We start from the raw sequence: 14,972 nt of genomic DNA on the forward strand, positions 1-14,972 counted from the left end.
GGTACCTGAAATCAAGATTGGACGAAATGGATCAGATAGCCCTCTATGGAACTCTCTACCCCAAAACAACATAATATGCATTCTTCTCATCATCACATAGCACATACTCTAAAATCCAACAAACCATCTGTTATAAAACAATCCTCAGCAAATGCAAAAGAACTGAAATCATACCAAACACACTCTTGGATCACAGTGCAATAAAAATAGAAGTCAAATTTTTAAAACGTGCTCAAAACCATGCAATTACATGGTAAACAACATGGTTTTGAATGATTTTGGGGTAAATAATGAAATTAGGACAGAAATCAAGAAGTTCTTTGAAACTAATGAGAACAAAGATATAACATACTAGAATCTCTGAGACACAGCTAAGGCAGGGTTAAGAGGGAAATTTATATTAAACACCCACAACTAAAAATTAGAAAGATCTCAAATTAACAACCTAACATCTCAACAGAAAGAATTAGGAAACAAAGAGCAAACCAACCCCAAAGCTAGCAGAAGACAAGAAATAACCAAATCATTGCTGAAGTAAGGAAATTGAGACATGAAAAAAACATTCAGAAAATCAACAAATCCAGGAGTTTATTTTCTGAAAAAATTTATAAGGCAGATAGGTTGCTGGCTAGAATAATAAAGAAGAAAAGAGAGAAGATCCAAATAAACACACTTAGAAATGACAAAGGAGATGTTGCTACTGACCTCAAAGGAATAAAAATAACCATTAGAAACTACTACAAACACCTCTATGTATACAAACTGAAGAACCCAGTAGAGATGGATGAATTTCTGGACACATTTTTCCTCCAAAGACTGAAGCAGGAAAAAAATGAAACTCTGAGCAGACCAATAATGAACTCCAAAATTGAATCAATAATAAATAGCCTAACAACAACAAAAAAGCCCAGGACCAGATGGATTCACAGCCAGATTCTACCAGATGTACAAAGAAGAGTTGGTACCATTTGTATTGAAAGTACTACAAAAAAATTCAAGAGATGGGACTCCTTTCCAAATCATTCTATGAGGCCAGCATCATCCTGGTACCAAAACCTTGCAGACACACACACACACACACACACACACACACACACACACACACACACATACAAGAGAAAGCTTCAGGCCAAAATCCTTGATGAGCATTGATGCAAAAATCCTCTACAAAACACTTGCAATCTTAATCCAGCAGCACATCAAGAAGCTAATCCACCACCATCAGGTAGGTTTCACTTCTGGGATACTACATGGTTCAACATTCACAAATCAATAAATGTGATACCTTGCATAAACAGAACTAAAGACAAAACAACATGATTATCTCAATAAATGCAGAAAGGCTTTTAAAAAAATTTAACATTGCTTCATGTTAAAAAATATCAATAAACTAGGTATTGAAAGAACATACCTTAAAATAATGAGAGCCATATATGACAAAACTACAGCCAACATGATAGCGAATGGGAAAAAGCTGGAAACATTTTCCTTGAAAATTGGCACAGGACAAGGATGCCCTCTCTCCCCACTCCTATTCAACATAGTATTGGAAGTCCTGGTTAGAGCAAACAGGTAAGAGAAAGAAATAAAGAACATTGAAGTAGAAAGATAGGAAGTCAAATTATCCCTGTTTGCAGTTAACATAATTCTATGTCTAGAAACCCCCATAGTCTTGGCCAGAAAGTATCTTAAGATGATCAACAACTTCAGCCAAGTTTCAGGATATAAAATCAATGTGCTAAAATCACTAACATTCTTATACATGGACAACAATCATGCTGAGAGCAAAATCAGGAATGCAATCCCTTTCACAATTGACACACATATGAAATACCTAGGAATACAGCTAATTAGTGAGGTGAAATATCTCTACAGTGAGAATTACAAAACACTACTCAAATAAATCAGAGATGACACAAACATATGGAAAAACATTCCATGCTCATGGATAGGAAGAATCAATATTGTTAAAATGGCCATACTGTCCAAAGCAATTTATAGAATCAATGCTATTCCTATTAAAATACCAAGAACATTCTTCACAACACTAGAAACAAAACTATTTTGCAATTCATATGGAACCAAAGAAAGAGCCCAAATAGCCAAGGCAATCCTAAGCAAAAAGAACAAAGCTGGAGACATCTGGAGACAAAGCTACCCAACTTGAAACTACTACATGGCTACAGTAACCAAAACAGCATGGTACTGGTATAAGAACAGACACATAGACCAATGGAACAGAATAGAGAGTGCAGCTATAAGGCTGTACACCTGCAACTATCAGATCTTTGACCAAGCTGTCAAAAACAAGCAATGGGGAATGACTCCATATTCAATAAATGGTGCTGGGATAACTGACTAGCCATATGCGGAAGATTGAAACTTCCTTACACCATATACAAAAATCAACTCAAGATTGATTACAGTCTTAAATGTAAAATCCCAAACTCTAAAAAGCCTGGAAGACAACCTAGGCAATACAATTCTGGACATAGATGCCAAAAACAATCCCAACGAAAGCAAATTTGACAAATAGGATCTAATTTAACTAAAGAGCTTCTGCACATCAAAGGAAACTATCAAGAGTGAACCAACAACCTACAGAATGGGATAAAATATTTGCCAACTATGCATGTGACGAAAGTCTAATATTCAGCATCTATAAGGAACTTGAACAAATGTACAAGAGTAAAGCAACCCCATTAAAAAGTGGGCAAAGGACATGAACAGACACTTCTCAAAAGAAGCCATACATGTAACCAACAAGCATATGCAAAGAAGCTCAATATCACTGATCATTAGAGAAGTGCAAGTGAAAACCACAATGAGATTCCATCTCATAACAGTCACAATGACTATTATTAAAAAGTCAGAAAAAAATAAAACCAAACAGATGCTGGTGAGGCTGTGGAGAAAGGGAGACAGTGTTGGTTGGAGTGTAATAGTTTAACTATCGTGGAAAGCAGTGTAGCAATTCCTCAAAGGGCCAAAAATAGAACAACCCTTTTACCCAGCAATCCCATTCCTGGGTATATACCCTAAGGAATATAAATCATTTTGCCATAAAGACATATGTATATGAGTGTTCATGGCAGCACTGTTCACAAAGGCAAAGATATGAACTCATTATGCCAAGAAATGAGAGATTGGATAAAGAAAATGTGCTACATATATATCATGGAATACTATGCAGCCATAAAATAGAATAAGATCATGTCTTTTGTGGGGACATGGATGGAGCTGAAGGTCATTATACTTAGCAAACTTACACAGGAACAGAAACCCAAATACCACATGTTCTCACTTGTAAGTGAGAGCTAAATAATGATAAATCACAGACATAAAAAGGGAAACAATACACACTGGCTCCCACTTGAGGATGGACGGTGGGAGGAGTAAAAATAACTACTGGGTACTAGGCTTAGTACCTGGGTGATGAAATAATCTGTACAACAAACCCCTGTGACATGAATTTGCCTCATTAACAAACCTGCATATGTTTTCCTATAATAAAAGTTAAAAATAATAAATAAATCTACATGAAACTCCCCAAAAATCTCTTTTCCCATCAAAACTTTACAATGATATCTATGGCTCTCTCTTTCCAACACACTGAAGATCCAAAGGTTTAAGTACACACAAATATATGTTTTTCTCTTTGCGTCTCTTTTCATTTTTTTTAATCATAAGATGTCTTTTCAAAATCAGAGATTCAATTCATCATTATTGAGCTATTATTTTCTTGTAATCATTTAGAATGAAACAAACATTTTAAAATGCTTGTCAAATATAGTTTAGAATGTGAATGAAATACCATGAAATGAGTATAATACAAGCACCCAGAAAAATGTTGGATAGAACACATGCTTTTTTACATGTTTATGAAACTAAAATTAACTAAATCATCAAATCATACATCATCATTCATGCAAATAACTAAAAATTTCACCCTGTAAATTGTTCCCTATTAGTATTGCTAGCTCTAAGTTCATTAAATAACTATGATTGCATCCAGTCTTTGTCTTTTCTTCACAGGAACTTCATTCTCCAACGGTGAAAGTTACTACATATCCACAGACCACTATTAGGAAATATGTAGTACAAAATCCTGAACAGGTAAGACACAAACTTTTCCGAACATATAATTCTTTAGAAGTTAATTGCTTAAACAAAAAGGCTTAATCAGTTACCAGATCCTTAAGATCAGATTGTTGGACTTTCTCACAGTTACAAAGTAAATTTCTGATTGTTAGTATCAACAAATGCCACCTTTAATGCCAGACAACCATGAGTCTATATATTCTGACTCAGAGATGCAATACTTTCAAGCAGCTTGGAAATTCTTGGGTTGTAAAGGTTTTCCTATTCTATAGCCCCACCCTTATGCTGCAAAGGACTTTTATGGACTTTGAACAAACAAAAAAAGGGACAAAGTTCTTTTACAGCCTTTACATAAAAGCTCTGTCAACTGCTATACCAGAGGTTAGAGTCTTCAGGCAATTCACATTTGCTATGGAGATATGGACTAGGAATATGAAAATTGAAAGTCAAAAGTTAAAAAGTGTCCCTATGCCTTTATTGCCTCTGGTATGTGAACTTTTGTTCCCAGCAATGAATTGTTTAGAATACATTATCTTTTTACTGAGATATATATCCTTACATTTCACAAACTAAGATTCCACTGTAATAATCCTTCCTCAACACATGCATTCACATTCACGCACACATACTTCTTTAGCTCCAACAGGAGGCTCTATGAAATTGTAAGGACATCAGTTTCACAATTGGCAACAGTACAATCCAGATAGGACTACAACAGTTCTTTGCTTTGCTCTGTATTTTTCTTCCATAATGGGAAACCATCCTGCCCTTCCCTTATAGGATTAAACAAACTGCTTCAGCTGTGGAAAGGAAAGGGTTAGATTAGAGTCCTGCTTGCTACTATTCTAGGTGAGTGGGGAAGATGTACTAGGCTTCTACTAGTATCTATTCCCTTTCTTCTTTATTTATTTGTTAAAAATCATCTTCTTGTGGCTCCTTAGCTAGGGAGGCTGCTAGTTGTGCATGTGTGTCAGTATGAACCTTTGAGGTTCTGAGTTGAGGAGTGATTGTTTTGGACATTTGCTTGAATTTTCATATATCCGTGTAAATATTGAAAGGGCATGTTATTATAGCTAAATCAGTTGCCTATTCCTCCTTTTGCAGAATCAATATTTAAACAAGTCTGAACAGGGTAGAGGTAGGGAGGGGAAGGTAGGGAGGGTGGAGATATGAAGGGCCTGGGAGAGAAGAGTGTATCTCTTTCTGTTACTTGGCCAGTCACTTTACACACTTCCTCTTCTTCCTTTCCCTCTCTCTTTTTCTTTCTTTTTACACATAATCTGAGGGATATGCATACTTGGATGCATATTGCACTTGATATTCCTTGCTTTCAGAGTTAGTTCTAGATAACCCTTTATTTTCATAATGTGAGAATTGCTGTGCTTGCCTAGGATATATCCAGAGAGATTTTAAATGTCCAGTCACTTGGGTTCCAATCTGCTTTGCCAGCAATACGTGACTTTGGATGAATCCGTAATCTTTAGTTAATAGAGAAAAGGAAGAATTAATAACTTTTGGGTATATACTCCATGCTAGGCAATTTCAATATTACATCCTGTTTAATCCTAAAAAGGGGAAAAAACAGAAGCACACAGAAATTCAGTCATTTACTCAATAAATATTTATTTCTTGGCTACTATGTGCCAGAAATTGCACTAAGAACTGGAGGATAAAGCAGTAAACAAAACAAGGTCCCAACCTTCTTCAACTTAAGTTCTTAGCTAGTGTAAGACCATTCAATTACAAAGCAGCAAAATTGGAACCGAAATTGAACAATGCAGAACCAGGAGCAAAACATTTGCAAATGAAGGACATTGATGACGGAGGTCAATTAGGATCTAATACTCACCTATGCACCCCCTTACCCACATGTAGGTACAAGAACAGAGAAATAAGAAATATATATGCAAGCATCTAATATATTGGAAAAACTGAGCCTACTCCTGTAAAAGCTCATCAATATGGCTGTGTTCAACTACAAACTTGTTCAACTTGTAGTTGAACACAGCCATGTTAAGTTTTCTCTTAGGACAAATTCCCAGCAGAAGGTTGAAGAAAATGGTCATTTAAAATCATTTAACTATTTGCATTATTGAGGAGTGAAACAGATTTCAAGTTTCGTGATGCTTTATAATCGAAAAATAATCTAACTTGTATTACAAAGCACCTTGAAATTCCTGTTTAGCTATACCTACCATATTATTTATCTAAGCAGATTCCTTTTTTGTTTGCTCTTTAAAACTCCCTCAGGAGAAGATTCTAGTTTAATTACAATATTTATAATAAGTTGAGCCTTATAAATAGCAATTTCATCCTCTTTCACCTCCCAGCTTGTCTAATCTTTATTTATTTTTCCTGTAATTAAACTGATTTCAATCCACTTCTTTCATTATGATTTTTTTCTGTCTCTGTTAAGCCTTTTTAATTTTTTCTTGTTCCTGATCTTCCTTATTCTCCATTTGTGATCATTTAATCTAAGAATTTATGCATTCTGTTTAAAATTAGATCCAGAAATGAAGGAAATACATTTGTTCCATTAGTGATATAATCCAATTGATACTAATCAATTTCATTAATTTTCCAGTTGTGAAACTCCTGCTATGGGGAAGACACTATGCAATCTCTCAACAGAAACAGGGAAATAAGACATGATTCCTAAACTAAAGGAGTATATAGTTCTTCTCAGGGAAAGAAATAAGACAGGTCCACAAATAGCTATGTAGAATACATGGTGAGATGTAGGATAGATGCCATGAAAGGACTACAGATAAATTCTTATTGGAGTTCAGATGTCAGAGTTAACACATTTGTTTGAGGGAAATCAGGGAAGGATTTATTGTGGTATTTAAGGTATTAATATGATTAACCTTGTATTAGCATTGTTTTACTACTAAGGAAATGAAAGTTTGAGTAAGTGTAACTTGCTCAGGTCTTCTGATGAAAATTCATCACTCTCTATCTTCTCTGACAGCTACTTTAGTGGGTAGCTTTAACAAGATTCGATGACTTATTGGATGTGGAGAAAAGTCAAATATGACCCTAAGCTTTTTGGCTCGAGACACTGAGAGTAAGGTGACCCACTTAAAATGATTGAAAAGTGAGTGGGAGGAGAAGTAGATCTAAAAAGGTTGAAATTTTGAGTTTTATTTGAACCAGTAGCATTTTAGTTGCATGGAAACAGAAAGATGCCTAATAGGCAGTTAAAAAATGACTCAAAGGAAGGTCACATTTGACATAGAGATGTGGGAATCATTCCTCTTAAAGGTATCATTGAAGCTATGGGAATCAGTGAGACAACTAAGAGGTAATGGAGAATGTTGAGGTCAGAACCTTGAAAAATGGCTACTTTAAGTGGACAGAAGGAAGGAGCCACTTTCACACACAGAGGGGTTACCAGAGAGAGATGTGAACACACCGTAACTGAAGCAAATGCAAAAACTGGGTGATCAACCATCCTAAATGACCAAAAGACCTAAGAAGAGGAGGTTTGAGAATAGGGTTTGTCCATTAAGGAACTGGTAGTGACACTGATAGAGCCGTTTTGGTATACTTGTGGAGGCAAAATTCAGATGCAATAAGTTAACAGGTGAGCAAATCCAGAGGAATTGAAAATATGAGTGAAGATTACTCTTCTGGAAGTGTATTGGTCAAAGGAAGGAGAGACAGGATGGTCGCTAAAGGAGAACCAAGAATCTTGTGCACCTGGGAAACTTGTAGATAGAAAAAAATAGTAATAAGGGAGGCTAAAGATGCAACAGAGAAAGGAGACAAATTGGATAATATTCTGGAAGAGCTAAGAAGGAATGGGAGTCCAGGTACAGACCAAGAAATGACTTCAGGAAAAGAGAGAGAAAGAGAGAATGCATTTTTTTTTCCTTAAGTAGATGGAGGGAGCAGAAAAGGGAGATTTTTGACATGTGAAGGAAAGTAGAGATATTTCATTGGATAGATTATTTTGATTTTCTCTGTAAAGAGGGGGAGAGTGAGGGAATAATAAGCACAGGAGTTGAGGAAAATGAAAATATTTGTAAGCAACATTATAAAGAATTTGATGACTACAAATATAACCACAAAGGTCGAAGGGTCTACTTGAAGTTGAATATCTTCAAATTGTAATGAGCCAAATCAGCAAGTCTTCTTTTAAAACAAAAATTTCTCCACCAAGATTTTGGGGTCTGGGAACAGTAAAGTAGATGTTGGGGATTATATACTTTGTTAGATGTGAGAATTACTGCCAGAGGTTCTAACTGGTACAATTAAAATTATAAGATCCACCACTTTGAAAACACCTATTAATTTTTAGGGTGGATCTGGCACCAATTCAAATGAACAGGTTGAGAAAAAGAAGGTGCCAAATAGTAGAACTGTCTAGCAGCTCATTTGTTGAGAAATCTAAAAGTTCCTATTAAATTTATTTTGTTGACTTATTTTCATAGAAGTATTTATATTCATTTTTTATTCACTCTCTTACAGATTTGGGGAAAACACTGTCCCCTAAATTTGGAGGGTTTTTTCTTTTTTCAGTAAGTCATTTCACATAATGTAACCAAAATACATTCAAGAGAGAATCAGCACTGTTCGTGCCTAGACCATTTTATTTTTTAAAAAAGACTATTCATCATTTATAGTGAACTTTATTTCACAGAAAAAAAAATTCATGCTTTTGCTAAATTTGTTTTCCCTCTCTTAGAGGATGGTTACATTCCTAAGATAAAGATTCTTATCATTCCTTCTCCCTCAATCTTCTGTTCATTCACTGTGTGGTACTCAAGATAGTCAAAGTCCCTGCCCTCAGTAAGCCTACTTGTGTATATTTTTATACTTGATATTCTAGAAAAGTTATAAGGAAATTATCAAAATTATTTAAAATACAGTATGGATTTTAAATATTATATTACTATATTATTAAAAGTGAATATCATTTGTGCATTAAAATTATAGATTAAGGGTACTTTAAAACACATGATTTTACTTACTATTCTGCACTCCTCTCCCTATGCTAAAAAAACTGAGCCTCCAATAAGGTTAATGGCCTACATAATTTTCCACAGCACATAGATGAAGGAAGAAGAACTGAAATACAGGTTTTGTGATTCCATAATTTTTTTCCCATTATACTTTCTTTCACTGATTTTAGTAGTCAAACCCAATGGATTTGTAGTAATCCAAATTCAATCCACTTTATAATTCTCATCTGTTTACCACTCTGAAACATTTATACCTTTGACTTTCTACTGCTTCTTGAAAATTCCTCATTTCTTAATTTACAATATTTTCCCTTCTAAGACCTCTTGAGACATGTCTACTTCCGTCTTTGATCTTCATTTGCTTATTCAGCAATTGCCTGGTTTTATCTAGCACTAGTGAGCAGGCGGTATTGATATATACATATAATAGATCCACAGCCTTGCACTCCCCACTTAGTTCCAGACTTGTGTTTTCACCTGTGTGTTGAACATCTATATCTGAGTGTCTACCCAGATTTTTTTTGTAAAAGTGTCTTTTTGGGAGTTATTTGCAATCATTTGACACATGTTAAAGGAATTACTATGCACTATGTACTTTGCTAAATATTCTGGGGAATAAAAACATAATCAGACCTAGATTCTTATTAGGAGCACTTAAAATGTGTCTCAGCATTTTCATTTTTGGTAGCACGTAGTAGACTCCTCAGGTTCAAGATCTCAGAGTCAGTTTTGAACAGTACTGTCTTGTATTATTGGGATAATCTTACCAGTATCCTCATCTGTACTCTTCCTTTAATTAATCTTCCTGAAGTAAACTTCACCTCATACCCCTGTTTAAAAGCATGTAAAGATTTCTCATTGCTTGAAGAACCAAGCTCTATCTACTAAGTATGTCCCACACATATAACTTACACTTTTCCAAACTTGGTGACTTTAATGGTTTTGTTTCCTTCACTTGGAATACCATTTTCTTCCATTTTCTCATATCCAAAGACCACCTTAATCTTCTTTCAAATGACACCTAATCCAGGTACCTTACCAGAACACTGCCAGATAGAAGTCAGTTTTGTTCCTCTGAACTCCATCCCATATGTTCTTTCTCTGTACATGTAAGGGCACTTGTCACTTTCTACCTTGTATATATGTTTGTGTTCATATATTATCTAGATCAGGGATTGGCATAATTTTTCTGTAAAGAAACAACTAACAAATATTTTTGGTTTTGCTGGCCAGATAGGGCATTGGTCTTTGTTGTTCATTTATAGTCCATTAAAATCTAACTTCTGTTTTTAGCTTGAGGACACAGTAAAAACAGATTATCTGCCATAGATTGATGAATCTTGATCAATATTAAATGCTTCTGGTAATACTATAAGTCTGACTCATATTTTTATGCCTCATAGCATGTAGCAAAGTACACTGTGCATAGCAAGCACTTAAGCATGTGTTCCATGATTGCACATAACTAACAAAGAGGCTCTTTTACAAAAACAAACAAACACAAAATAGCTTCTGGGGAAATCTTTCTAAATGTATACAGCTTTAGATTTAATACTTCATCACCTAGTCAGATTTTGTCACTTGTATATTTGTTTTACTAAAATACCCAAGGAACATTTGGTTAAAGCACCTTTTGCTCAAACTTGAATTCAATATGTATATAACTTTTGATTCAAGAGCATCTTGCCTTTTCAACAATCAGTGTTTTAGTCCAGTTGCTCTATGACTATTTACAATAGCAGACTACAAAAATCCTAGTACATTTTGTTGATTTTGAAATGTTCTTAAATACATTAACTAGTAACAGTCTTGCCTATATGGTCTTCTATACTATTCCCCTATATCACAAAATAAATTAATGCAAGTTTTGTTTTGTAGAAAAACAACAAACAAAACAACCCCAGCACTGCCTACACAAGTAGACTTCAAATGAAAACCAAAGGAAGCGAAAGAACATGGTGCACATGACATTTATTTTAGACTCCTGGTTTGATTCTTATGAGCTCTTCTCCAGTTTCAGATTTTGGACATGTCACCAGCCTATATTTCATTGGCTGACATCTTCTAGGCACTCAGCTAATCTTACAGCAATTTAGTTGAATATATGGAGATAAAGTGGCTCTTAAAGCCTCTACTCTCCTCTTAATATTCAAAACATACGCTGTTCTGAGAGTCTTAGCCTTGATTATAATCACAATTAAGAATTATACATTTCAAGGGCACCCAAATTGAGTTGCAGGAGAAAACTCTTTAATATAGTTCTACCTACTTTATGGCTTAGTCGTGCTGAAATACGTTTATTTTGCATTTCTCCAACAATATTTTTGCATAAAAAGAAATCTTCCAGTGAACCCAATTTAAATGAGATTGACCTCATGCTTGCTTACCTCCTTACCTCAAAGGAAACTCATTATATCTTGCCTTAGGAACAGAAAGAAAATTATGTTTCCCGCTCCCCACCAATCTCCACAAAAGACTTTATTAGGCCTAGTAAAATGTAATAGGAGAAATCCAGATTGTTCTTTTTGATAGAGGAAACTACCTTTATTATTATTTCTGTGCATCTATCAACATTATTGGGATGTCATTCCACTCTCTTCCTAAGGTTGGCTACTACCTCGGAGCCTATTATACACTGGATATTTGCCTAATTTAAGGTTACTCTGAAAAGATACCTTTCAAAACAAAACATATAATTTACTACCATTTTAGGAACCACTGTCTCAATTCTTAAGAGGAGGCCATTTTTTCCCAGGAAACAATGTTATTTATGAAAAAACAATAAGAAAAGTGGAGAAGCTGAATATTGATCAGGTAAGTAATATTTGTTTTAAAACTGTATTATGGTGTATAATTTTGAATTGTGAATATTTTAATAGAGATCAAGGGACATTCAACTGTGAAGTGCCAGGCAAGGCCACCATGACTTATAATATGCTATGATATCTACAGCCCTTTATACTATCCTTAATAGTTTCATATTCATTTTTAATGTGAAGTATTATTGTCCCTATTTTACTGAAAGAGAATTGAAGTCAGGAAGATATGTGATATGTGAAGTTACATAGAAAATTAATGACAGATATGTGAAGTCACATAGAAAATGAATGGCAGAATCTGAACTTAATATAGATATTCCAGTGCCTTGTATGTTTTCTTTTAAACTGGTCCAACAAAAATCATAATTTAAAACCTTAAAATTTGTCCTAATTCTTTTAAATGAACAATACATACAAACAGATATGTGAAATACCACATACTGTAAAATATCTAGAAAACTAAAGCTTCAAGTACATTTTAAAAATTCGGTTAAGCTCAAATCTACAGACCAATTATAAAACTGCAGCAAGGTCACAGTAATTCCATGGCATCTACAGCACTAAGTCCTTCATGTGGAGTTGTTACTATGACCAACAGAGGGTTCATATTGTTCTTCTCAGTGTATATAAGCATGTGTAGCCCAATGTCCAGGACGTGTCTGTTGGACATTCTTGAACTAGAGCAGTATATTAGTTAGTTAGGGCTGCTGCAACAAAGTACCACAAACTGTATGGTTTCAAACAACAGAAATTTATTGTCTCAGAGTTCTGGAGGCCAGAAGTCTGAAATCACTGTGTTGGCAGGGCCATCTTCTCTCTGAAGCTGCTAGAGAAGGAACTCTTCCATTCCTGTCGCCTTGCTTTTGGTAGCCTCAGACATTCCTTGGCTTGTAGATGCATCACTCCAATACTTCGACTTCATATGGAAACTTTCCTGTGTGTCTTCACATCGTCTTCCCTCTTTCCATGTTTGTTTCTGTGTCCAAATTTGCATTTTTGTGAAGACACCAGTCATATTGTATTAGGGCCATCCTAATGACTTGATTATCTCTATACAGACTCTGACTCTAAATAAAATTACATTCTGAGTTACTGGGCTAGGACTTCACCATATCTTGGGTGTCGGAGGATACAATTCGACCCATGATAGAGAGTTAAACACTATCAAATCAGTTGTGATAACAAAATCATTTTTCTCATATGCAAATCAAACTGACTAAAAATTCTAGCTTTTCCTTTTTGAACTTTTTGGCATGAGAACGCATTTTATTTTTATGAGCACCTGTGGATGTTTGTTACCACATTCATAGGAACTAACACATTATTACTTATTTGTGTCCAGTTAAAATAAAACAAACTTTCAAAGTCATAAACATGCAAATCTTTAATATTTTGGTTTGCTTGGAAAGCTGGATATAGTCGGAAGGATTTGCTATGGTATGTATTGAACACATATCTTACAAAGGAGCAGCATAATATTTCTGGACATTATGATACCAAGTAGAAAAAAATTCATGAAATGTGCCTATTCTTCAAGGGGCATTTTCCTTTATAACAAATCAAATTATAACATCTGTCTTTTATCCAACTGGGCTACAAAAAATAAGTTTGACACATTTTAAATAGTAAGGAATTTTAGAGGCAAATCATTTCATGCTGCTTCTAGCTTCTTGTTTTAAGGAGAACAAACAGTGTTTCTAATTCGTGGATTGTAGAGTAAAAGATTGAGTATCTTGTACGTTGTTGCTATGCAGCTGGAACAACTAAAGAATAGCTCCTTTAAGAGAATACTGCTGCTATTTACTGTTAATTTGAATATTTACTTGTTTATGCGCACTTTTCTTCTTAATTACTTAAACAGTTTGAGAGATTAGGAACCTCCGTGAAATCTGCCCAATGTAAAAGGAACCATGCAGATAGAGCAAACTACAGTTGCTTTGTTCTAGTAGTTTCCTCAGTGATGGAGACAAACTAGGACAATTTGGGTAAAGCCAGAGTCTGGATGAACCTATTTACTGTCACATGTGACCAAATCAAATAGGACGAGCTCTTAGGAGTTGAGAAATGTTCAAGAAAAAAGAGATCTTTGTAGTGGAAGGGTGGTAAAGTGGGGCCAGGTGCAAGATAACTATACAATTCATATAATTTGTACTCATCATAATTCTTTTTACTCTATCAAAAAGGAAGAAAAAATCTATGACAAATCAGAAATGTTTGATCTTTTGTACTTTAAAATTCAGCATAATATATTTTTAAAAAATATGATGAATATATGAACATTTTGCTTTAGAAAAAGAACTTTGGTAGTCGGGTGTAAGAATTGAAAACTGAAAACCTGCTAAGACCTCAGTGGTATCAATAAATGGTTCATAGGCCAGATGGACTCAGGTAGACTGCAAGGCACCCCAGATGATGGGAATGAGTGCTCTATTCAAGAGACAATTGATACATCAACAAAGGAAGATTATTGAGAAATAGGTTTTGTTTTCTTTATTGACCTCTAGTGATGTGTGCTTTCCAAGTGTTCCCTAATTTACTTTTTGAGGAACACTCTGTTTTGTTTTGTTTTATTCCTTCAGGAGAGATTATATTTCAATAGCCTACAAGTTCCCCAATGAGTGGTAGTCATCTCAGACTATTAATGTAATTTTACCTCATTCCAGTATATGAAGATATTTTGTAACATAAAAGACAATAATAATGTAACATACATTCACCCCGCAAAATTCCTAAACCGTAGAGATTTTAGTGCTAGTATATGTACAAAGGATGTCATATTTGATAAGAGTCTAGAGAAAATGATACCCTGGACTTATTCTGCAACCTTTATTATGCCTATATCTACCAAGGCATCTTCTATTTGTAAAATGTGCTTGTTTATATGTATTTCATTTTTTCAAAATATTTTTGTGTACATGAAATGGTAATTTTTATATATGAAAAATATTAAGTAAAGAAAACATTGAAAAGCATAAAAAGAGTATAAAAAGGTATACAGTGACAAATAAACCTCTTTATCCAGACACTTTTGTCCCCAGGTTCTCTTCCCAGAAGCAGCTACTCTTAAAACTTTTTTGGTCTATGT

At 34.6% G+C, this 14,972-nt stretch overlaps 1 protein-coding gene across 2 annotated transcripts in view; it reads left to right on the forward strand.

Moving 5' to 3' along the window:
* The window catches only part of POF1B (POF1B actin binding protein), an 87,832-nt gene that overhangs the window by 18,853 nt on the left and 54,007 nt on the right, over positions 1–14,972 (forward strand). For both annotated transcript variants that reach the window (XM_012464446.3, XM_012464441.2), the window contains exons 4-5: positions 4,036–4,116; positions 11,781–11,882. In XM_012464446.3, the coding sequence (XP_012319869.2) occupies positions 4,036–4,116; positions 11,781–11,882 (183 nt within the window). The remainder of the gene's footprint in view (positions 1–4,035; positions 4,117–11,780; positions 11,883–14,972) is intronic.

The sequence above is a fragment of the Aotus nancymaae genome, unplaced genomic scaffold, assembly GCF_030222135.1.
Source record: "Aotus nancymaae isolate 86718 unplaced genomic scaffold, 86718_ANA_hifiasm-v0.15.2.pri h1tg000004l, whole genome shotgun sequence".
Lineage (NCBI taxonomy): Eukaryota > Metazoa > Chordata > Mammalia > Primates > Aotidae > Aotus > Aotus nancymaae.